At 40.9% G+C, this 26,723-nt stretch overlaps 1 protein-coding gene across 1 annotated transcript; it reads left to right on the top strand.

The window, feature by feature from the left end:
- Positions 1 to 595: 595 nt before the first annotated feature.
- rasgrf1 (Ras protein specific guanine nucleotide releasing factor 1) lies at positions 596 to 25,597 on the top strand. The gene is made up of 27 exons (XM_030054367.1): positions 596 to 1,217; positions 5,432 to 5,538; positions 5,861 to 6,008; positions 7,003 to 7,095; positions 7,195 to 7,448; positions 7,950 to 8,029; positions 8,254 to 8,447; positions 10,564 to 10,673; positions 11,756 to 11,874; positions 12,519 to 12,679; positions 13,547 to 13,610; positions 14,412 to 14,554; positions 14,672 to 14,754; positions 14,837 to 15,085; positions 16,880 to 17,250; positions 17,385 to 17,504; positions 18,662 to 18,832; positions 20,696 to 20,802; positions 21,623 to 21,735; positions 21,842 to 21,902; positions 22,230 to 22,333; positions 22,445 to 22,529; positions 22,644 to 22,841; positions 22,929 to 23,008; positions 23,096 to 23,213; positions 23,332 to 23,400; positions 24,187 to 25,597. Exons 1-27 carry the CDS (start codon positions 942 to 944, stop codon positions 24,277 to 24,279), a joined length of 3,771 nt encoding a protein of 1,256 aa, XP_029910227.1. The 5' UTR covers positions 596 to 941; the 3' UTR covers positions 24,280 to 25,597.
- Positions 25,598 to 26,723: the final 1,126 nt, after the last annotated feature.

Raw genomic sequence — 26,723 nt, 5'->3', positions numbered from 1 at the left:
GTAAGCATTGTGTAAACTTAAGTAATTTAATCTTTTGAAAAAGCTCATTGCATTTGATGATCTTTATCTTCCCTCCTGCATCTGAAAATGGTCTGTAACCTGGGTTGGTAGGGTGGAAGGGTTGGGGATGGAGAATTCAATTCATCAACATATTTGTTGTATAATGCTTCTCATTACTTGAGGGTTGATTAGATGAATTGAAGCCAAATGTTTGGTATCCTCAATAAAATATATTTACAAGAGAACTAGCTCAGTACACACTGTTGGTTGTTTTGTCACTAACATGTTGATGGGGAAACAAAACTTTCCTACATGAAAAATAAAGTGAAATAATCAACAGCCTGCTAAATGGCTGCTTTCAAATTGAAGTGGCGACTGTATGTTTGTCATTCGAATAAAATGTGTCTCGATCACTAATTTATTCTCATAGCCCGAATGTCTAATTGGCTTAATGGCGGTGACATTGATTGGAAACACAACTTATGCGGCATCTTCAGTTCGCTGTTGTAATGTCCCTGTCCGAGGTCCTGAAATCTGCTTTCCCAAGCATGCGTCATGTGACTTCACCCAGCACTGCCGAGCTCAGCACCAAGCCTACTGGTTTCTGGAGATTTCATGTGAGAAAAGGACAACCCCGAACCCTTTCACTCTCATCTTGCGTTGTTGAGGTTATTTTTAGTCCTCCTGTTCTCTTTTTTGCGACCGGATAATGCGGACCTTCAAAGCCCTCGGAGTATGGCAAAAGCTTTAGGATGCTGGACTTGTGTTCTTCGTTTTGTTCCTGTCTTTTTACTTAAATGCCAGCACGGTGAATGCGTCGGACAGAGTGGACAAGCCTTCTGCTAGAGGTCCGCATTCAGAAAGTCAACATTTTTTTCGGGAGCGAGTTGAAAAGGATGTAACGACCATCTACCTTGACCAGCCGAAGTCTCTTCATCAAAATGCAGAAGGGAATACGACTTAATGATGGTCATGTCACCTACCTGGGGCTTTTGGCAAAAAAGGATGGTACAAGACGAGGGTGCTTGAGCAAAAAGAGCTCAGATAATACAAAATGGCACACAAAGTGGTTTGCTTTATTACAGAATATGCTCTTTTATTTTGAGAACGAGACCAGCTCTCGACCCTCGGGATTATACCTGTTGGAGGGATGTATATGCGACAGGGCGCCTTCACCAAAACCCTCACTGTCAGCCAAGGAGTGTTTAGAAAAGCAGGTATGAAGAGCGTGCGTATCCGCGCGCACGCACCCACACAAACACACGCTCCCTCTCTCTTTCTCCCTCTCTCCCTCTCCGCGCGCACGCATGCACGCAAACGCACACTGGCATTGCTTTATTGTTCCAGGTTTCATTTCACAATTTTGGCAACGTGCAACACTGCAGGTTTTATGCATCGGTGCAGAATCTACAAGCAATTTAAAAATGTGTTTACTGTTGATTCCGTTTTAACTCTATTTTAGTCTTGAACAAAGCGCTGTCTATGCATATTTTTCTTATTAGACTATTGCATGGTGACCTCAAATCCAGCGCAGCGAAATAGCACGAGGTTACAGATTCCTGTATTTCACGTTATGTAATCCATGCATGGCATTAATGATGAGGCAACAATATTAACACCTAATGATATTACAAGATGCCCTAGCAATGGGCTATGCAGCGTTTTGCTTTAGGTTGCAGCAAATCCGGGCTAGATCTTTCACAGTGGTGGGATAGTTTTAAATTTAGGGATAAAGCTCAGTGTTTTTCTGTGATTTTCCTTTTCACATTGAGCGACTGATGCATGCCGGTTGGTCACATATTTTGGTTTTGACTTTCAGTCATCATCCCTTTGAAGTTTTTGGGCCGAGTATCATATCTACTTCCAACAAAACGTGCAGGAAACAGTTATGCTCTCAAGGTCGCCACCCTGCGGGGAAATGGTGAAACAACAGCTGTGGCTCAAGAGCAGTAGGGTTCCAGTGATCAGCCTGCTCTGATGACCAGACAGAATTTATTCCCATTATGTTTCTCAAGGTCTCATTTACATTTCTTAACTACTGTATTGTATGGTATGAACGGTTTATTTGGTGGATTTTTCTAACCCATTTAGTTCTTATGTCAATCTGTATGGTCTTGTGTTGTCTGTACCTGATGCTATTAAAGTGCCATAAAGAATATATGCAGTGGGGTTTGGAAAGTGAAGACATGGCCAGTCTGCAAGAGCTGAGTATTTATGTGATACTGACAGCTTCTCTCCAATATGAGCATGGTAAATCAGAAGCAGAAATGAGAGGAAAAGAAAGGTTACTGTCATGATAATCTGTAAACAATGCTGTTGTGACAATACACTCGAGGAACATTATGCTTCACTGCTCAGGCCTCTGGCTCCCTTCTCTTCAGGCTCTGTGCCTGACTATGTAGGTAGGGCTGCAATCCAAAGTGAGTCTAGGCTCTTCCTGTGAACAGCTGCCCTTGTGCTGACAAAGCAAAATGCAACACACTGGCTAACGTTACGCTCTCCCATTTGCTTTGAAAACAACAACCAAAAGCTCCCTTGTGATGCAGGCTATTGCAAAATTTGGATTCTTTTGTAATTATTGTCAACAATGTTGTGCCCTCTGTTCAGTTTCATCTGTGCATTATTTAGAGAGATGCAGCGGGTGTATTATTTTGTTGTTAATGATTTTTGAGCATTATCTTGAAGGTCTTTTAATTACACAAATGAAAATGTGTGAACATATTCAGATAAGCCTGATCCACAGCCTTTTGATATCTCGGACTGAATTCAGAGCTAACTAATGAAAATGTGTCTGATTCACTTTGCTCAATGAATGCTGCTTTTTGACACTGAAAGAAACTGGAAGGTGCAGAAATAATGACAGACTGATATAAAGAGTTACCTTGCAATGTAAACAATCAAAGCATCCTGCATCCATGGCAAATTTCGATTGGGGCTGTTCAAAAGACAAATAAGAGTAAGAAGATATTACTTATATCTTCTCTCACCACCTAGATTTGTTTGGATTTACGGTTTTGCGACAATGTTTTCCAGAAATCCACCATAATCCCTACATTATATTTATCCTCACATGCAGTTAGTGTGAAAATGATAATGCGTTTGAGCCCAAGGTTTCTATGGCAACCCTTATTTGCATCCTAAAGAATGATGCAGTTGGAAGAGGCGGGGTAACTGTGGAGAGCAGTAGTGAGTTGCATCTCTCCTATTAATGTGAGCGCTATCTGGGCTAAATTTGTTCCTTGCAGTACCTTGGAGGGGTCAGAGTCCATTTATAGAAAACACAGTCCTCTCGCATTGGGAAACAGCAGTGTTTCAGCCCATTCCTCATGAAGCCAGGGTAGCAACTGATGGCTTATGTGCTCTGCTTTGATTTGCCACTTTTAGTATTTGCTCAGACAGATATGTACCTGTATGATACTGATGGCTGAGAGAATGATGAGGCAAGTTTTGGTACAAACCGAAACATAATCCAAAAGGTCTTTCTAACAATGTGGTATTACAATATATTTACATTCCACTTTCTGGGGGGTGATTTTTTGCATCCAGGATATATATTACTTAAGTACCATGTAGTTCAGCAGTCTTTTTTTGAATTTTCTGTAATAAAAAAGGAGTGTTTATCAGCCAGTGGCAATTATCCATGGTATAACTATTCAGTTTTTAGTTATGCCACCATAAAAGAAGAACATAACAGTGATTTTAGAGCAACCATTTATTAAAATCTTTCTATCTATGTAGGTAGGCTTCATGTAGAATCGGCTGATAGATAGATAGATAGATAGATAGATAGATAGATAGATAGATAGATAGATAGATAGATAGATAGATCAGTTCTAATCAGTGCCTTATAAGCTTATATATTTTAGACTTGTTAAAACATAAACCCATTAAAGGTGTTTGAGAGTGCATGACTCAGCCATAAACATAAAACAGACAGTGTGCTTAACATTGCCTCATACCAGACACTCACCCTGCTCTTCGAAAGAGGTTGAGAGAAAACTACAATAACAACATGCATGCCTCCCTGCCAGAAATAGATTTTCTTTGACGGTAGGATGAATACCTAATGAATGTGAAGATGGAAGAGCAGTCAGCCATGAATAATGATCAGTTGCAGGTTGATAAGTGCCTGTTGAACATCTGCAGGCCAAAGATTAGAGTCTGCTTTCACTCAACATGGCTGGCACGGTCCACAAGAAAGATGAAATTTTACCCGTGTCAGCTGGGGTATTCATTCTGCCACAGCGCACCTTGTGGTATTGTGTTTAACAGGCTGCTCTAACTGTGTTTTCATAAAAAATGGCCTTTGCTATATAGATAAACCCAAACATGCAAAACTGGTGCACAAGCAATTAAAGCTTAATAGGACATATTGATAGAAGGTCAAATTTACTAGCATTGTTTGGCATCTTACTGCCCTGATCAGGCGTGTTTGGCAGCTATTTAGGCATTACTAAAAGCTTCTTTTATGTGGGAATATGTGTTGTAATGCTTTGAATGCCTGCAAAAATCACCACATTTAATGAAAATGTCATGCTCCCTATTGAGTTGTCACCTTTATCCAAATTGTTGCCCCTTTGTATCATTTGACAATCTCCAGGGAAGACCTTCCTCTTCTAAAAAGCACCTCTTGAGACAAAAGAGGCACTTTTTTTTGTCTGAAGAGGTGCTTCTTTGCCGGAGAAGGTCTTAGAGGTTGGAAAGTCATTACCAAGTGGCTATTTTTGTTGGTTTGTCTTCATGAATCAGTATCAGCAATACTATCAAATATAGCGATGATGTGAAAGGACACAGAACAGCCTGAGGTACTGTACAAACTCCTAAGCAAAAAGAATATGGGACCCACATGTTAAAAAAAATGCTGGCGGTGGTTTCTCTGCTACAACTACACCACTCAAAATTAGTTGCGGTTAGAAATCAAACGCAAAAGGAAGCACGCTTATCTAAAATAGAGTGAGGCAAAAAAAAAAAAAAAAAAAAAAACGCAAAAAAACAGGCTATCCGTTCACACTGAGTGGAGTTGCTAGGTAACAGGTATCACACAGTTATGTAATTGGCGATGGCTCCAGCCTCCATGTCTTATGGCATTTCCTCATGGGAACCAGAGCCATCCCAGTAACCAGGTTGGGGGAGGTTTCCCTCAGCGTGCTCCATCAATTGCACTGGTGGGCGAGGAAGATGTGGCTTCCCCAGGCCCTATGTGGTTTTAAATCACCCTCTTGATGTCTTCAGCGAGGCAGTGGAACAAACACAGAGAAAAAACAGCTGAGAAGCTTCAGTCAGACCACTTCATAATAGATATATGTAGAGGGTATCCCACGATAAATGTTCCCTTTTGTGCGGCACACTAACCTGTTACATTAATGATGGTTATATCCTCTGTTGTTGCATAACCTAGAACTTTTCACCCTCTTCCCCCTCTTTGTTTCAGTATTATTTCACTGTCAGCTTCACCCACGAAAACCAAAAGGCACTTGAGTTACGCACTGAGGATGTAAAGGACTGCGATGAATGGGTGGCTGCAATATCACATGCCAGGTAAAAGAACACATCAGTGAAATGTGCAGACATGCTAATTATTGGTTTAATTAGCTGGTGCAGGGTAAGTAATCTTTGACCGATGTGCTTAAGCTGTAAAGGATGTTGCCATGGTTTCATGTGCTGGGTTACAATGTAAGGTATAATGCAGATTTAAAAAAAAAAATGGATTGTTCATGAGACAAACCTGATTGCTTTGATGTTAAATTCAATCACACACAGTAGCATAGAATTCGTTTCTCAAGTCTCAATAGTTAAATGTTACATGAGTCATATTACGTGTGTGTGTGTGTGTGTGTGTGTGTGTGTGTGTGTGTAACAGTTACAGAAACTTGGCCACGGAGCATGAGACTCTCATGCAGAAGTATCTTCATCTGCTTCAGATTGTGGAGACAGAGAAAACAGTTGCTAAGCAACTTCGACAACAGATAGAAGATGGGGAAATAGAGATTGAAAGGCTTAAGTCAGAGGTAATATTCACTGTGATTCCTTTATCCTCTGTAGTATTTATTTGGGCTATTTTTGTTGAATTGAACATGAATGGAGCCTCTGATGGCAGTCACTGCAGTGTTAAGGTCCTCAACAGTAAAAGAAGCTCTGGTAAATTTTCCAGGGTTTTGTCCTTTCTGACAAGACCGCAAAAGCTAACAACTGCTGGATTTTCCTTCTGTGGACTTATTCGTGGCGGCCCTGCACATTATCATCTAGACCCACCATAAATAGACTTCTGAACTGGCACAAAAAACATATATTAACAACACGTCTTGCATTATACGCACAGACCATCCCAATATGTGTGTGCATCACATGCTCCTCCAAACCTGCCAACGACACAAATAACAGGACAATCTGTGGGAAAACATTACATTGCAGCATACACAGATTATTTTTATGTTTATCTCATATGTGAAAAAGTATGAGAGACAGGGAGGATAAAAATGGGAGCGCCATCCTGACACAAAGAGATGTGCTCAGGCTAGCCACGCTCCCCTTTGCATCTCCTCTCAGAAACAATCGCACCAATAGGGCTGTGTTCCCTCCTGTGTTCTTCAGATCAAATAGTCATTTTACTTTAATGTGCAAATGTGATGCTTGAAATCAAATTATGTGCTGAATATGCATGAACAGGGCTTTATATTGCATCTCCTCTATGAAATGCAATGATAATTAACTCTCTCACTTTCTACAAAGTAAATGGAGACACTTACCTTCAAACAGTTCAAGGCAGTTCCAGTCTGTGCAGGACAGCTCGGTACATAGTAATATTGCATTTAAATGATCGATATAAATAAATATTCATGCAGAGTTAACCGCCAGTTGAACACAGCTAGTTTGGTCAGTTTAATGGTTTATCTTCAAAAAATGCTTACTGGTCCTGTCCTGTTTGACTCAGTTACTTTGTTTACATGCTGGGAAGTGAAGGGGAATATGTCACTGGGAATGATGATACTACTTTTGTGGCAGATTGCTGGGTTGCTCAAAGACAACGAGAAGATCCACTCTAGCCCTACAGCTGCCCCAAGTGAGGACGACTCAGAGATCAAGAAGATCAAAAAAGTAAAGCCTGTGATTTTAAACCTGTTTCCATATTCTTACCAAGTTTATTATTATGTTTAGAAACTGACCACGGCCTTAAAAAACCCCGCTCCACTGCAGGTCCAGAGCTTCCTACGAGGCTGGATCTGCAGAAGGAAGTGGAAGACCATCATCCAGGATTACATCCGCTCACCGCACGCAGAGAGCATGAGGAAGAGGAACCAGGTGGTGTTCAGCATGTTGGACTCGGAGGCCGAGTACGTCCAGCAGCTCCACATCCTGGTGAACAACTTCTTGAGGCCGCTCCGCATGGCAGCCAGCTCCAAGAAGCCTCCCATCACCCACGACGATGTCAGCAGCATATTCCTCAACAGGTGGGCTTCTTTATCCTCATTCATGCTGTGCTTTTAATTCTCTTGTGGGAAAACATTGATTGGAAACGCTGTCTGACCAGTCACTGTATGTTTGAAATGAAATGATTGACATGAATAAAGTCTCCTAGTTATATTCAATAAAAGGTTCCATGTTGAGTTTTCTGTCGCTACAGTAGGGTGAGTACAGTAAACAAAGAACATGCAGACATGCAATGGAATACAACAGACAGTACAACAATACAGTAATCTGTGTGAACCCCCACAGGCCTATTCAGAAGATAACCGCGCACTCACCCATGCACGCTCTCAGCACCTCTTTGCCACGCATGTAAACATGCACACACATGCGTGCACACACAAAGCCTGCACACTCGTGCTTTCATGCGCACTGTTTCACATCTGGGCTTGCACTGAATAAAACATGATTTGTGAGGTTGAATTGCATATATTTCATATCACTATCACTAATATTTTCCCCCATAATATCTTGCTTTTTTTCAGTGAAACTATCATGTTTCTACATCAGATATTTTACCAGGGTCTAAAAGCCAGAATAGCAAGCTGGCCAACATTAGTGTTGGGTAAGCACCATTTCCTCTTCTTTCTTCATTTCATTTTCATTTATTGTTTCATCATGTGGGTGTTGGGAAGCAATTTGAGACTGTAACTGTGATTAAGGGCTAAACAAATAAAGTTGACTTCTGTGTCAGTAATTATGATGATGGTTTAATCTACAGTAGATGCCCTCGGTGTTGTTTGCTTCATCGTTGAGACTCATCTCTCCTTGGTGTGGCTCTCTCCTCAGCGGACCTGTTTGACATCCTGCTGCCCATGCTGAACATCTACCAGGAGTTTGTGAGGAACCACCAGTACAGCCTGCAGATCCTGGCCCACTGCAAGCAGAACCGGGACTTTGACAAGCTGCTGAAGCAGTATGAGGCCAAGCCCGACTGTGAGGAGAGAACTCTGGAGACCTTCCTCACCTACCCCATGTTCCAGGTTAGCATCTTCCTCTCATCGATACATTGATACATTAGTTCATGAGGGGACGAATGCAGCACTATTGCACCACTGCCATTCTAGGTCTAGTCCTTTCCTCTATGTATGTATTTCACCATGGGTCATATAATTTCTTACCATAGTGTTTGTTTCCATGAATCTACAAATTGTAACTGTGTGTAAACACAAGCACTCACCACGTTATGCAGCTGTTTTCTCTATATTAAAGATGCACCATGTGAAACTGAGGGTTGATTCACGAAAGGACCATTTAGACTCAGGTGACATCAGTGAGTCAAGCCATTGATGAGAACCATGTACACTCAACCATCACATTTCATACTTATTCCGTTTTTTGTTAGTTGAGTCTAAAGCGTCCTCATTTCAGTGCAATTTTACCTTTAAAAGCTGTGTGTCTGTTAAATTTGTACAACTGAAATGGTGTGAAGCTGTTATCAGGCCCAACAATGTTAGCTCTAAAATGAACAACCCCCTTATCACATGCTCCAAGAATGTATCTTCAAATTTAAGGAGTCTTAGAGTTATTTTTAATTCACATCTAAATCTGGACAAACATGTTGAGAAAGGTGTGCGGTCATGTTTTCCACATCTTGTGAAAATATCCAAAAAAAAGTGCTTTTCTGTCTCTTAATGACCAGGAAACCATTTTTTTGTCCCCATGTTTCATCACACCTTGATTACTTTCCCTCCCTGTACACCCGTCTTCCCCAGCAGAGTGTAATACAGCATATTGCCCACTTGTTAGCCTTACATCAGTGGCAACCAGACTACCTTAAGTCTGAAATTTTACTGATCGCCTATAAGGTATGTCTTGGACTAATGCCTAGCTATGTCTCAGAGCCAAGTGCAGCCTGAGATCCTCTGGCATCTCCCTTTCAGTTGTTCAATAGTCTGAGCTGGAGACTGTGATCCAGCTTTCTACATCAGAGCCCTCAGGCTCAATGAGATCAGGCTGGAAAACTCACAAATATTCCTCTAAAAATGCGCTATTTAGGCTTTAACTTGGACTACAGTCCTTATTTGTTCTATTGTTGTGTAGTTATCATGTGCATTTTCTATTTTGCTTTAGGCGTGTTTTTCTTTCTTTTTTTTTTTACTTTGTTTTATGTCAGTATATTGGTTTGGTATCTTAATTGTGCCTTAACCTTCATTGTACCCTAATAATAGTCTCTCTCTCTACCTTACCCAATAATCACCATACGGGTCAATTTTAAGGGTTATTATTCTTCTTTCTGATTGCAAGGTGAAGGGATTCCTTGACCACAATAAAAGTTAAAAAAAAAAAAAAAAAAAAAAATTAAATTAAATTTTTTTAAAAAAAAAAACATAAATTCATAATTTTACATCATAAATTTACAACTTAAATAGAGAATTTGTGACTTCATAATCTGAAAATTTTCAAGTTTTTTTTTTTCTCAGAATTGTATTACTTTAATATTGGAAATTCTGAGTTTTTCCCTTACAATATAATGCGTCCTCCCCCGATCCATTTTTTTTTTTTTTTTTATATTCTAACCAAGTTTTAAGATTTCCAACCAAGGTAGTTAACTCATTAATTCCTGGTTTTGCCAAAATATCATTTTCGCTATTACTGTTTTCTTGTCTCAGTGTTACACACAATTTCTGTGCTCAGTCAAGACATTGTTTCAAAGATGTCACCTCTTCTTGAATGCTCTGACTCTGTTTGGTGTCTCTAAAACATCTCCCATATAGTAGAGTCACTGATTACCATAACAATTTGTCTGCTTTAGTTCAGAATATGACTCTAGTGTTTTTCATGTTCATAAAAAGTGGATGTTTTTGAAGCTCAGGTTTTAATAATGACCATTTTCTGGCAAAGCACACAGTTTCCCCACAGTGCGCTCTGCTGGGCCCTTCTTTGGGCTATGCTGTGTTGATAATAAATTTTGCTGATGACCATAGCTACAACAGTGCACCCCACTGATCTACTTCTCACCATTGTGTGTATCCACACATGTATATTCCTGTACATGTATTTATGTGTGCAAATGCTATTACATTACACCCTGTATGCATGCATGTAAGTTATTATTTGAGTGTAACTCCCCTGCTGTTTTCTATTCTGTCTCTCCAGATTCCCCGCTACATTCTTACGCTCCATGAGCTGCTGGCCCACACACCTCATGAACATGTTGAGAGAAACAGTCTGGACTATGCCAAATCTAAGCTGGAGGAACTCTCCAGGTACATCGGCACAACATCGCCATAACCAAACCTCACACAACACATAAGCTGAAGAAGAAAACTGATCTTTTTGTGTCACAGTGTGCAGACATGAGGACCCAAAACCAAGGAGATGACAGGCCGGCACATATTATGATAGAAGTCTTTTATTGAGTGTCTGAGCAGCGTAGTCCAAAAGACAGGCAGAGGTCATACACCGTAATAGCGGTTCTAAACAAGCAACACTTCCAAATCAGGATTCACAAGACAAAAAACAGGTGACAGGTAAACAGGAATGCAAAACAGGAAGGTCACGCAGAGGAAACAACAAGAACAAGCAGGTGAACAGGACTACAAACTGGCAGGGAAAATACACAAGGAAGAGGAACTAATCAGGAAGACAAGACACTGCTGGTAAGGAGGCAGGGACAGATACTGGAGGGGAAACACTGGAGGCGCTGGATAGGACAAAGCGGGTAAGGCGGAGACCAAGGGAACTAGAATAATAAGGCACATGTGATAACAAAAATAACGAGACTAAACGGGATAGGGTGAGAGCAAGAGAGAAACCGAGAGGCAGAGAGAGAGAGAGAGAGAGATAAAGAGAATAGAAAAATGCAGGAATATAAAACATTGACTGAACACATTTCTCTGTAACATGTCAATGCTTAACACTATCAGCAATGCATGAACAATGTTGAAGTAATGAAGTAAGATTTTTTGGCTACTGGGCATTCATTTGTATTTATTTATTTGAACAAAATCAAATGTGACAATATCTTCGACCAAATCCTTCCATATCGATATTGTGATCATACTGAAGGGATTGCTATTGATGCAATCATGAGAGATTTTTGATCAACAATCATTGGATAGGATATTGGAACAGCTACAACAGACTAATGAGTTCAGAAAATTGCATCCCTTTACTGAAATGCAGCCTTTTAAAAACAAATCAGGAAATCAGGAAATCCCAAATGATATCTAGTCTTACATCACAATATTGATATAATATTGATATACTGCCCAGTCCGATAGTATAGTAGTGTCGTGATGCTGTCCCGCACAGATCAAATTAGACTGATGAAATGTCCTTTCCCCAGAATTATGCACGATGAAGTGAGTGAAACAGAGAACATCAGGAAGAACCTGGCAATAGAGCGCATGATCGTAGAGGGTTGCGAGATTCTCCTCGACACCAGCCAGACGTTTGTAAGACAAGGTAACTCCTGCCTTCAAATGTTGTACTTCAGATCTGCTCCAAGCTGAGGAACCACAGATTACACAGAGCAGCACAGCTGTAGCTGTGGATTTCCTGTCCCTCACCTGTCTGACAGCCCTGATCCATGTTCTCACATCTTCAAACCTCGGCAGGCCTCTACCAGGGAAATTCTCAGATTTCAAAAAAAAAAAAAAAAAAAAAGACCGATCTCTCTCTGAGGAACAGCATGTACTCCTCGTGAGGCGACTCTTTAATTTCCAAGTGTAATTAGACTGTTCTGAGGCAAAACGATGATGAATCTGGGACTGTAAATGTCACACATCCCCAACAGGCCTTGATGGATTTAGAAAGGGAAGATAGAAATAGCAAATTATTTAATCCTATGTGTTTAATACCATATATCCCATATGAATATACCTGTACCTAAGTAAAGTAATTCATAGACAGGACAAGCAATTCTTATTGATACCGTGTTATTTGGTTTCCCCGCTCTGCATTCCTCTCACTCCATTTCTCTGTTCCTTACCCCCCGTCTTCTCCTCTGGCATTTACACATGTATCTCTTTCCCCATCTCTCTCTGTCCTCTATCTGTATCCTATTTACACACACACACATACACACACCCATTCATTCCCACATACAGGGTCTCTCATTCAGGTGCCGATGAGTGAGAAGGGCAAGATCACTCGCGGGCGACTGGGCTCTCTGTCTCTCAAGAAGGAGGGGGAAAGGCAGTGCTTTCTCTTCTCCAAGCATTTAATCATCTGCACCCGGGGTTCGGGGGGAAAGCTTCATCTCACCAAGGTGGGCCTTGAGCTGCTGACCTGGCCTTAGAGCTGCCCCATGCAAATATCACAATTTGTGGCACCACAGACCTTGACTCCCTGAGCTAAACTAAACAGATTAACTCACATGGGTTGAGAGCTACCGGGTTAAAGATGTCATGGCTTTTATCAGCAGCACTGACCACCAGAGCTATACATATGGGCCATGCTCATATATAGGCACTCATTATAGTACACGGTTGGATCCTGTAGCTGATACTGTCATTAATTTGTGTTGTGCAGTGACATTATTTGACCATACTACAACTTATTACTTTAAAGAAAATTCAAGGCTAAAAAACAATTTAAAAACTTAGATCAGTGATTTACATTGTGATTGTGGTGCCATTTTGTTTGTTTCATGTTGATTTCTTTTTTTTTTTTTTTTATTCCACAGTTAAGTAGCCAAAGTTAATCCAGTTACACCACTGGATGACAGTCTCAGCTACAATAGCGTTTAATAGAAAAAAGAAGAAAAAAGTCACATTTCTAAAACAAAATTAGCTGTCAGGTTTCAGTGCCAACCCACAAAAATAAAACAGCAATGGCTTCTTTGTAGACTCGGTGATTTGCAGCAGTTTTAAACAAAGACAAAAATAAATCCAGCATAGAAGACTTAGAGCACAGCTTTTTCTCCCATTAAGCTCCATTGTACTTGCAGCAGCTCTCTATGTGCATTACATTATAGTTTTAACTGCTATTTTCTTGTGTAATTATAATTATACGTATTTTACTGTAAATGTATTGTATGTTATGCTGGTATAGACTGCAATACCACTGATATTGGCTGTTGAGCCAGATGAGGCAGCTGTGCAGATACTAAATGTATACTGAATGTCATTTTCAGAATGGAGTGGTCTCGCTTATAGACTGCACTCTTATGGAGGACCCTGAGGGGACAGATGACGAGTGTGAGTACCTCAGTGTTTTATTCATACAGCAGCTTACAGAAATGTGCACCATATGTACCATGTGTAATGTGGTATATAATCTATTATTACTACAGTACGCTGGAACTTATTAATATTGTATAATTAATATATGGAACAGCTGAAGAGTTATGCTCCAAAGTGAGTCAACCATTAAAAGCAATATGCAGTCAAAGTAACTGATACCATAAAAATCTGGATTAACTATTGCAGTTTTTAAAGGATAGTGAGCTACTTGTTTCTTTTGTTGACTGAATGATGAAGTTTTTCATGTTCCTGGCCCTTAAGTGATTTCATAAAGTCACAGACCTCCATTTGCAATGATTTTGCCCAGTAGACACTGAAATGAAAAGTTTTTGGTGTGTGTTAAGTATTTAATTGTTTTACCATCATACTTGAACTTGAAATAGATTTAAAGAACTGAGATTAAAACATAAGGTTAATGCAATCACTCACAATTACATTTTTGTTTAATTTGTATTATAACAATAAAGTAGGTGAATTAAATTATAGGCAAATCTGACTGTTTTGCCCATGGAAGCCCCTGAAGGACCCCTGGGGTTCCCTGACCCCAGTGATGTAACACATGTTGAACTTCAAATAACAATTTTGCTTTTTAAACAGATGGATATTTTCGCTGTTTGGGGAAAAAAAACACAGAATTTTTGCATAAGCATTACCACTTATGTAAAAAATTGGAAATGATGTGTGTTTGTATTTGTATCTGTAACTGTATCTTTAAGTAAATCTGTGACTGAATGTGTATGTGAATTTGCCTTCAAGCCAAATCAGACAAGAGTGGCCAGGACATGGAGCACCTGGACTTCAAGATTGTGGTGGAGCCCAAAGACAGCCAGTCATTCACAGTCATCCTGGTGGCTTCCTCAAGGCAGGAGAAATCTGCGTGGACCAGTGACATTAGCCAGGCACGTCAACATGCATCACACTCTCCAGCAGTCAGGCAAGGGGGCAAGGATGTCGGCAGTAACCCTACACATTACAGTACTCGCTCACATTTCCCGTGTCTGCTCTGTCTCCTATAGTGCATAGACAACATTCGCTGCAATGGGCTGATGATGAACGCCTTCGAAGACAACTCTAAAGTCACAGTGCCTCAGATGATCAAGTGAGCCTCGTTCACATACGTGCAACTGCTTGCTGTTTTTCCTTGTTTTTCCTATTCTCACGCTGGCTCGATATTTGAGCAGGTCAGACTCCAGCCTGTACTGTGACGACGTGGACATCCGCTTCAGCAAGATGATGAACTCCTGCAAGGTGCTGCAGATCCGTTACGCCAGTGTGGAGCGCCTGTTGGAGAGGCTGACCGACCTCCGTTTCCTCTCCATCGACTTCCTCAACACCTTTCTGCACTCCTACCGCGTGTTCACCAGCGCTGATGTGGTGCTAGACAAACTCATCACCATCTACAAGAAGCCAATCAGTGCCATCCCTGCTCGGTGAGTCACATTAACTTGAGACACATTTAGACATTACTAGGATTTGACAACATTTACAGTAATTTCAGTTGTTTGGCATTGCCCCAGATATTATTACCATGCTGCATGAAGATGTGATTGTTCTGTTGTGTTTGAGAAGTTTCATGGCTGTGGTCCTCTGATCAATGCAATGCTTACTTGCATGTTTGACTGACAACAATGCCCCTTTGGCACAAATACAGGTGTGTGTATTGTTTTCAATTCATCCATGAAAATGCACAAATTTAATCATTTGAATTTCACCATTCATGGGATCGTCAGTGGTTTGAGTGAGGAAATATTGTTGGTCAAGGTGATAATGAGTTCAGAAAGCTACCCCTACAACACCCATTCCAATCCCATAAATGATCAAATTCAAATACTCACATGGGTCACAATCAAATACCAGTGAAATCTGAAATGGGTGATTCATAGCGCCCATGTTTGCAACCCTCCTCCTCCTCTCAGCTGGTTTTACATCTTGCCAATGACTGACCTTCCTACAGATTTGTTTTCTTCTCTCCTATTAACAGATATTTATCAAGTTGAGCATTTTCAACTCTTTTTTGTGTGTCTTGATATGTGGGGGGGTATAGGTAGATACACTGACAGACGGGTGGGGAGAAAGAAAGAATGAAATCCATGATATTATGAGGCATTTAAGAGCTATAACGGCAGATGGATGAAGTGAGCCTGTTTTTTTTTTTTTTTTTTTTTTTTTTTTTAACAGATCAGATCTGTCTCTGTGGCTGGATGGGAGGAGGGTTTAGGGGGTGTTCAGGGTCATGTGCTCTTGTAAGGGCTTTATGTGTGACAGCATTCGTGTTTAGGTTTGTGAGACTAGTGGAAAGTCCTATGATCTTAGAGGCTGTGTGCGTGTGTGTGTGCGTGTGTGTGTGTGTGTGTGTGTGTGTAATTTTGGGTTTGTTTGTTCCTGTTGGTGATTGTGGCTTGGTGAAGTAGCAGATGGAAGAGTAGAGGAGAACAGGCTCTATGATGCTTCTGTATCAGCATGTGTGTATGTGTGCGTGTATGTGTGTGTGTGTGTGTGAGTGTAAGCGCGTGTGTATACATGCGCATGTGTGTGTGTGTGTGTGTGTGTGTGTGTACGTGCGTATGGAAGCATGTGTGTGTTCAGTGGTAGAAGGCAGTAATTGGGTCCAGTCTCTCCTGCCTGCCTGGGAGTGTCTCAACTGGGCTCTGTCGCTCTATGGCAACCGACCTCCATGCTGCAGGACTCCACCCTCCCCTCCCCTCTCCTTGTCTGCAAAAGATCCATAGTGTGAAATATTGATGGCGTGTTGCAGTGGGGCTAACTAACCAGAGCCCCTCCGCAGGCCTAGAGAGAGAGCCCCACTCTGAGGTTTAGATCAGGGGGAGCTCCCCATGCCCACGCCCTGCAGCACGCTCTCCTGTGGCGCTTGTCATGTTTCTGTGAGACACCTCCACTCGGCTGCCTGTGTCAGCAGTGGCCATGCGCACTATCACTCGCTGTGCTATTTATGGGAACCCGTGAGGTCGCCAGGAGGGTGGCAGGGAGAGGGAGAGGTTTTCTGCAACACTGCAGCCTGTATCCTATTCTAAAACAACGAGACGCGGCTGCACAGGGACTTCTTGTTGCTGTGGCTGACTTGGTTTGCATAAATAATTTAGACTGTGTTCTGAATTTAGCTAAGCTCTTTTCACTGATGAGTAGATTAAAACATAGAGTATCCTTACCAAATATCAAAGAAACATATTCCTAAATTCAAACGCATATATCCTCCCTTGATGCAGGTCTCTGGAGTTATTCTTTGCTAGCAGCCAGAACAGCAAGCTCCTGTACGGAGAGCCTCCCAGCTCCCCTCGAGCCAGTCGAAAGTTCTCCTCCCCTCCGCCCCTGGCTATTGCCAAGAATTCATCCCCAAACCGCCGACGCAAGCTCTCCCTCAACATCCCCATCATTACTGGGGGCAAGGCTCTTGACCTGGCTGCCCTCAGCTGCTCTTCAAATGGCTATGCAAGCATGTACTCCTCCATGTCCCCATTCAGCAAGACCACCTTGGACATCAACAAACTCTATGTGTCCAGTCCGATCGCAAACAAAATCCCCGATGAGGGAGAAGCCAAGACGGACAAGGTAGAGGATGCCTCTGTGTGCAAACAAGGTATGTGAGCCTAGGGGGCTTTGTTTTGCTTAACCTTTCCCCAACCTCAGTCAAAATATTCCTATGTTTATTTTCAATGTTAGTTTTCCTGTATCTATGTGTTGCCTAAACTGTGTGCTTTTGGTTTTACACAGATCTCTCTGTACGGGAAGAAAGTGACAATGATCAAAATCAGAGTGATGAAGCAGACCCAGAATCCTCTCCTACCAAGTCACCAACAACCCCCAAAAATGTCAAGTGCAAAAACTCTTCAGGTACATTGTGTCCCAGACAACACAATGACATCATTACGGCTCAGTAGTGTGATCTCCAAGCTCCTGAAGCACACACTGGCATGCCACCTGTATCCCATATCCTAGCCAATGCCTCATTAATCAGTTAGCACCACACATTTTTGTGTTTGACAAAAGAAATAACGATGGCATGAAGAAAACAATGTGAGAGGTTGAAAATATCCTCACAATTTACATATTATTTCATTGCCAAAAGACAGGTAATTGTTTTTTATGGAAATGAAAGCTCTGACTCAGTGTTAGGTTGTAGCCGATCAACATGACAACATTTCTTTAGCAAAAAAAGTGTATTATATTAGAGACACTGCATTGTGCCCAGTATAAGCCATATGAAATGTATGCTGGTGGATGGGTGGATGGTTGTGAAGATGTGGGGAAAGCCAATGCTTGGCTTGAGTAGGTGTTAGGGAAACTTGTGTCATAGCAACTACATCAGGAGCGTGTTTTCCCTTCCGCCCCCAGTAATGAAGCCTGTTTCACTGTAGCTGAGATCCTCTGTGTCTCACAAATGTTATGACAAAATCATGTAACAGATTTTAAAAGCAAACACTGGCCTGAAAATCATGAATTAACTGAATCTGTGAAACAGTTGGTGTCTCACATATAGCCTCTTATGATGTCTCTTTTGAGAAACAGTTTGTGTCTCATATATAGCCTCTTATGATGCCTCTATGTTCTCAGGATTTAAACATAGCAGACTGCGGAGAATCTGTTGATTCCTCTGTTATGCTGATATTTGGCGGCTATATTTAGCTGCAACCATCTTGAATATCAAAGCCTCTTGTAAAGAAAATTCTGCAGGGAGAGAGAAGTGTTAGGCTCTAGTACCCCCTAGTGGAGGCCTCAGCAAAGAGAAAAAAAAAAACACATCCTGCCTCTATAGCCTGCACTGATTCACAATCAGTTAAATGGCCCATAGAAGAAACCCTGAAAGAGCCTGCGTGAAAACCACAAGCTTCAGATAATGACATTTTCTTTATTTGTGAAAGTCAGAACATTTTCCATGTTATGTCTCCATTCACAAAGTAAATCCCCAGATAATTCATGTGGCATCAAAGTGAATCTCTTGCCAGCTCACAGAGGCAGTCACGTTTCCCTATGGCTGTGCTTCCCCGTAGAGTTCTCCCTGTTTTCCTACAACAACGGCATGGTGATGTCCTCATGTCGAGAGCTGGACAACAACCGTAGCGCCCTATCAGCTGCATCTGCATTTGCTATTGCTACAGCCGGCGCCAATGAGGGCACCCCAACCAAGGAAAAATATCGACGGATGTCCCTCGCCAGCACAGGTACACAGACACACCTATCAAGACTAAATTCCAGCTTTAACCCTCCTGTCGTGTTCGCGGTCAAATCTGACCGGTGTACAAGTTTTCTCTCCAAAAAATGCAGTTAATTTCATCTGTTTGTCATGAGGTTCCATGACTTTGTTCACACATGGCATCTGAACACATAAAATAAATTTGGAGAATTTTTATTAATTTTTGAATGTTTTATTTAACTTGTATACACCCATCGTGTTCCCGGTCACAAATGACCGGTCATTAGAAATGAATGGGTAAGACTACAATTAGTCTATAAAATAGAGTTAAACACATTCCCACACTCCTTTCCCACAACATGCAGGTGTCTTTGAGCAGACACAGATGTGTGTGAACACACACACACATACACACACACACACACACACACACACACACACACACACCTGATACCCCTTTCTGGCTTCCATGGCAACCCCCACAGGAAAGTATCTCTCTGACTTCTTTCCCACATCCCAACATGTAGGTGTCTTTGAGCAGGCACACACACACACACACACACACACACACACACACACACACATACACACCCCCTTATAACCCCTTCTGGCTTCCATGGCAACCCCCACGGGAAAGTATCTCTCAGACTTCTTTCCCACACCCCAACATGCAGGTGTCTTTGAGCAGACACAGATGTGTGTGAACACACACACACATACACACACACACACACACACACACACACACCTTATACCCCTTTCTGGCTTCCATGGCAACCCCCATGGGAAAGTATTTCTCAGACTTCTTTCCCACACCCCAACATGTAGGTGTCTTTGAGCAGGCACACACACACACACACACACACACACACACACACACACACACACCTTATACCCCTTTCTGGCTTCCATGGCAACCCCCACGGGAAAGTGTCTCTCAGACTTCTTTCCCGCACCCCAACATGTAGGTGTCTTTGAGCAGGCACACACACACACACACACACACACACACACACACACACACACACACACACACACACAAACACACACACACATGGACACAGACACACACAACTTTGCCCCTTTTTGGCTTCCATGGCAACCCTCACGGGAACCTACCACGGGAACTGCCAACACCTGTCACCTGTCACCTGACACCTGACACCTGTCAGGTGTCAGGTGTCAGGAAGAAGACCCAGCTGAAGTTGTGGTCACCTTTCAGTCCAAAAATGGTCATTTTTCCTGGACCTCATCCCCACCTGAGAGGAATGGTCAGCTTCCATGTGAAAATGTCATGAGGATGACTAACTAAATCATAATGGTCAATGCTGACGGGAACACAAAAGATGCTATTTTTTTGCCACTATTTAGAAAATTGAAATGTTTTCAAAACAGAGTCCTTGGAAAACACTGAAATGAAGTACTCTGTGATAAATACTACAATATGTTTCATCTGAGTATTTGTTATAGTCAAAATAATATCTATATAATGTTTTTTTCCCTAAAAAACGAATGGTATGATCTCAGGTAAATTAGGCCTACAGCACATACATAGCAAATAGAAGTTAAAAACTTGTCATTTTCACAAGAGCAGAAGTTGATAAAAAGATCTAACACAACATTAGGTGATAATATGTATCATAGTGGATTTATAATCAAATATAATGTTACCGGTCACATGTGACCGGGAACCTCATGAGTGTTAGCCCAAAATGAACAGAATAGGAGGGTTAATGGAAGGATAAAATACCTGTTCTGCCAAGAATGACAAAGCACCACTGACCTTAGATTCCCTTGCTGTCAAAAATTCCCTGTCATTCACAAAACAATATACACCATAATGCTGATGAGAGCTGCCATGTCAAAACTCATATGAAACTTTTATCTCCAGGCTTCCCTACAGATCAGAGGAATGGAGACAAAGAGTTTGTCATCAGAAGAGCCGCAACCAACAGAGTCTTGAATGTGCTGAGGCACTGGGTGTCCAAACACTCTCCGGTAAAATAATACAAATACAACGTGTATTACAGTGCTAAAATCATTATCATCCATTCTGTAATCTAAACAGGCTGGGAGCAGGAGACAAAACCAAAGACAAAAACAAGAAACTAGTACAAACAGAACAGAAAACTGAACTGATCAAGGAATCAAGAACAGGTGGATGGACAAGGGAACAGGCAGGGAGCTGATTGGCTGGGAGAAGGGTGGAGAGCAGGTAACACAAGGCAGGTCAGCAGGAGGCAACAAGTTGGTATGTAATAACATGAAGGACAAAAGAACACAGAAAATACCACAACAGAGAAAACAAAGGCAAACACAAATATCATAAATATTATAAATATTTTTTTGCATCTGTAATGTCTATAAACAATGGAGTAAATCCCATTCTGAAAATCTCATTTTCCACCTATATGTCTGTCTGTTGAATACAGCTCAAATATAGATAATCGAGCATATTCTTGAGGTATCTTTAGAGGCAAAATCCACTGAAATTATTTAATGCTCACAAATTAGTTATCGCTTATTACTTATGTACCTTTTATTTCCAAGCCAAGATTTTGGTTTGTTGGCATACCTTGTTGCAGCAGATAACTGGTCAAATGTTGATCACATCGAGATATTTCCAGGGCAGCTGCAGTGGAGTTTGATATCCGAAATGTTTTTAACTTTCTAAAAGATAAATGGTAAACCTTAGATATTTGTGTCGGCCCTCGATAATGCAGTGCAGCCATAGATTGCATCTTTGCAGGCCTGACACTGGTAGCGTGTGATATTTCCTTTAAGGACACAAGGATATGTGCTCTCTCTTTGCTTCCAGGACTTTGAGAGCAACAACGAGCTGAAGACAAAGGTCATTGCCTTCCTGGAAGAAGTGATGCATGACCCTGAGCTGCTGACCCAGGAGAGGAAGGCAGCTGCCAATATCATCAGGTATTGCTATCTAGTTTTAGAAGAAGGACTAGAATTTACCACACATATTAACATATTTACTAGACTGTACGCATGGATCTTTACTGTTGTTTTTCCTCTGGATCAGGACTCTAACTCAGGAAGATCATGGCGACAATCAGATCAGCCTTGAAGAAGTGACAAAATTGGTAAGTAATGGCTGCCAGGAGTGAAGCTGCAATAAAAGACCATCCCCATCAATTGAAACCATAGATTCACTCCAATTCGGGTGTCTGGTATGCACACTTCAGCCACAGGAAGTGAAGAATTAAAACCTGATACCGAACCACAGACAGTCTCCTAAACACCTTTTAGTTCAGTCCAGAGAAAGCTGGTTCACTGACATGTTTAATGACTATTGGGAATCGAAGTTCTAATTTTTCAAATAGTTTCCCCACACTGCCATTTAATCCCACCGACATGTGAGGTTGCCAAGCCCAGCTTCAGGAGATTAAATGCTGTTTTGTCTCTTTTAGGCGGAAGGAGTGAAGGCCGAGCCCTTTGAGAACCACTCCGCCTTGGAGATTGCAGAGCAGCTCACCTTGCTGGACCACCTGGTGTTTAAAGTCATCCCATATGAGTGAGTGCTATCACACCTTCATGTTTGTGGTCAAGACGAACACACATAAAGATTCAGTGTTTTATTTTTCTGATGCTGAACCACTTTTTCTTGTACAACGTGATTTTGCAGAGAATTCTTCGGACAAGGCTGGATGAAGAACGACAAAAACGAAAAAACACCATATATCATGAAAACAACAAAGCACTTCAATGACGTATGTTCCAATCAACAATCGTCAGCCTCCACAATAACTGGCATAATGTTGCTTTTCTTTTTTTGCATAAGTTCAATAGTAAACTCTCGCCTTTTTTTCCCTATCCCCTCAAAGATAAGCAACCTTATTGCCACAGAGATCCTGCGCTGTGAGGATGTGGTCACTCGGGTAGCGGTGATAGAAAAATGGGTGGCTGTAGCAGACATCTGCCGCTGTCTCCATAATTACAACGCCGTGCTCGAGATCACCTCCTCCCTCAACCGCAGCTCTGTCTTCCGCCTCAAGAAGACCTGGCTCAAGGTTTCCAAGCAGGTGCGTATCTCCATACCGGCTGTGTCTCTTGAATCTTGAACGTCTACTGAATGTGTACTTGATGCCCTTTCTACCTTGTTTGTCTAGACAAAAGCGGTGATTGACAAGCTACAGAAGTTGGTTTCATCAGAAGGGAGGTTCAAAAACCTGAGGGAGGCTTTGAAGAAGTGAGTTCTGTTCAAGGACATTGTTTTGTACTGGATCAATAAAGCCAACATGTGGTACAAGTGGATGATGTGCATTTCTCTCACCAGCTGTGATCCTCCCTGTGTGCCGTATCTGGGGATGTACCTCACTGATCTGGCTTTCATCGAGGAGGGTACACCAAACTACACGGAGGATAACTTGGTCAACTTCTCAAAGATGAGGATGGTATGATGCTCTTGCCACTGTATCTTGTTCACTGCAATGTTACAAGGAATACTGTGTGAGTGTGCGTTTGTGTGTTTACCATTAGAGATTTAGACATCCTGCTTCTCATACTTTTCAGATTTCCCACATCATCAGAGAAATCCGGCAGTTTCAGCAAACAGCATACAAGATTGACTATCAACCAAAGGTACACTAATACTGATATATATATATATAAAAAAAGGAATTTTGTATGTTACCCTGAGTTGTCTTGCATGTCCAATGAAAAAGTTTTAATTGCATGCCTGAGAATGAAGGCTCCACACACTATATCTGCTTTTTTAAAGGATCATAACTGTGATTTTGAACCTTTGCTCTATTTACTACAATTTATCCACATTTTACATGGCAACAAATCAAGGAATCAAATACAATTTTCGTTCTTTCTTCTTTTTCTTTTTCTTTTTCTTTTTTTTTTTGGTTTAAACACCCACTTTATAATACTCTGCTTCTGTTGCTATCAAAATTGTTGCCATTGATGAACTACAGAGCTCACAATTGGCTGTGTGAAGCAAACGTTTCCCTGGGGACTATTTTCTGCCATGGAGACTGTTTGACTCCACCCACTTTTAAATCATCAAAACACAACAGTGCTGCTGCTTTTACTAAACTAATGTGGACGACTTCGTTACGGTGATGGAATACTGGTGTGAAGACAGTTTGAAGTCTCTGAAAGTAAATGTTTATATAGTAGTGGAATGAGTGAAGAGAAATGTGAGGTATATGTATCTTTTAGACATTACACTAAACATTCAAAATCACTGGTATGGTCCTTTAAGAAATCTTTCAATATTAATTCTCGACATAACTGATAGTCTTGGCTGTCAAAGTAGTTTTGTAATATCCCAATATACAGATCAAGTTGCTAAAAGAAAATAATCTAAACTATTATTTGGCTCTCACTGGTTTGTTTTTAACATTTCTCTTCACGTAGGCAGCACAGTATCTCCTGGATAACAGCTCTGTTCTGGATGAAGAAAGCATGTATGAGGCCTCACTCAGAATTGAGCCTAAGGTGCCCAACTGATGAGGATGGTGGTCCTCCGTGTTATTTTCTCTGTTAATATTACACATCAGTTAACATTAACTTTTGTATAGTTGTACATGTTTAAAGTATTTTCTCTTCTGTACAGTAGATGTCTGAGGTTGTTTGAGGACACAAAACATTATATAAATATATATATACATATATTTTGTTTCAAATGCCATGCCACCTGCTTTTAGGATATTTTTTTTTCAGTTATGTTGTGGTACTTCAAGCATAATAACAGAGGTCACTACAGTTGTACGCAATTGTGTCTTCTGTGTGACCAATGACATTATTTTGCATTGTCTCATACTTTGTTGATTTTGCACTTTGTGAGCACACATGCTGTCCGCCATTGTTCTCTTTGCTTGAGTTTGTTGATGACTGAGTTACTCTGCAACCAATGTAGCATTGTAAAAAAGAAAAAAAAAAAAAAAACCTAATTGCATCAAATCAGGTAAAAGAGCACAGAGAATATAACTATATATAACGAAGGGGAGGTGTGTTCATGAGAGACGACGGCAAGGTGTGTGAAGCATAGCTGTCTCTGTGCTTTCCAAACCAAAATAAAGGGGGATTTATTTCTTCATTTGTGTCTGCCACCCTGAGATTCATAACATCAACAATGCAAAAGTGGCAAATTCAGTGTGTCTTTTTATTTGTTGTAAATCAGCACTGTCCTGTCTGAGCCTGTTGTCATATCAACTCAGACCTCTTAGTTCATTTAAACACGATACCGCAAATCTCTCTCTGATGTATGCAGACCAACATACAGTGATCCAGCACGGTTATATCTCATTTGATTGCTGTGGGGTGATTTAAGGGGAGGGTTTGGTTGTCTGAATTCACTGTTATGCTCAGCATTGTACAATGACTGATTCATGACTTTTCCCTTTGTTAAAACCTTGTGTCCCTTGGTTTTAAAATTCATCTCAAAGTTACTCATGAAAAAAAACGAACACATGCAAAGACGGTACCGTGTTTTCACGTTTGGCGATACTAGAGTAAAAGGTTGTTGCTCTTCTGTAATTAAAAGACAATCTGTCCTTTTTTTGCTGTTCCAGTGATTGTGGAACGTGACTGTATATCACTCTGTTATATGCATTGCCGTTTAAGAATATGATAAAACATATGTGAATGATCTCTGCCTGCAGCATTCAAACACTATTTTTGTAGTAGTATAAGAGAGAGTAATCAGCTCTTTATATGAACATGGGGAAGTATTTTGTACTTTGTTGTTAATTCACCTTACTGAAGTGTGCTGTACATTTTGTACATGCAACCCTGCATATTTCTCAATGTGGAACTGTGTAATCCTTTCAAAACAATATTGTATCTCAAGCTTAAACACAAATGCTACAACAGTGTGGTCTTGACACCATGACTTAGAGGTAGGAGACAACTTCAAAGTGTTTTGCATTTATACTGTAATCCTGTCTCCATTCTGTTAGCAGGAATATAGTAACGTAGTGCTTATTCTGTGAATATTTGTATGTATTTTTACTATGTATGTACAGTACACTTTTGAAGCTCATGTGGCAGGCATGCAACACCTTCACAGACAGAATAATACTATATACTTATACTGTATACACTTATACATGCACATACTCTTAAGGAATATAAACAAATAAACATTTTGCTGTTAGCAATACCCAGTGGTATGAAAATTATCTTTCAACCCTCATGTTTCCACATCTTAAGAAATATTCCCAAATTTTTGTAATAAATAAAAAATAAATCAATAAATAAAATAAATTTAAAAAGATCTCTAAATATAAGTGATATGATGATAATAATAATAATAACTTAAAAAAAAAAAAGTATGTTTCCCAGTTACCTCTTGCTAATAAATTAATTCTATCTCAGGGGCATTTTGTCTCAAGTGTTTTTGTAGCTCATCAATCAGCCGACATCATGCTCACTATATTACTAATGTGAAATAAAAATAAGTTAAAATAAATGCATTAAATTTATTAAATGCCCCCGCTCTCTCATACCTGTTTCCTCTCTCTCTCTCTCTCTCTCTCTCTCTCTCTCTCTCTAAGCAGCTAATGAAATGATGAAGGCCAGGGGTTTTCAAGTCGACTTTCCTTGAGCTGTGAACACCCATCTGAAGCGATTTGGCCCCATGGGACCCTGATATGAAAAGATATTTTGGTTATTAAATTGTTCAGGTGTCATACTTCCGCACTGACAAATAGATTCAAAGTGGTGAGAATGCGCCAAATCAGCTACTCTTACATGATATGAGGCTCTAATAGTTTCTAGTGAATTAGCCCCTTGAGCTCTAAAGCCACCCTTAAAAGGCTTCAAAGGTAAATAAGCCTTTTTTTTTCTTTTTTTTTTTTTTTTTGCCACATCCTGTATCCTGTATCTGCTGTTTGCAGCGCTTCACAAAAGCTACACAGCTATGATGAGCAAAATAATCAAAACCAAGAATC

Source organism: Myripristis murdjan, chromosome 6, assembly GCF_902150065.1.
Source record: "Myripristis murdjan chromosome 6, fMyrMur1.1, whole genome shotgun sequence".
NCBI lineage: Eukaryota > Metazoa > Chordata > Actinopteri > Holocentriformes > Holocentridae > Myripristis > Myripristis murdjan.
This window is presented reverse-complemented; position numbering and strand designations above follow the sequence as displayed.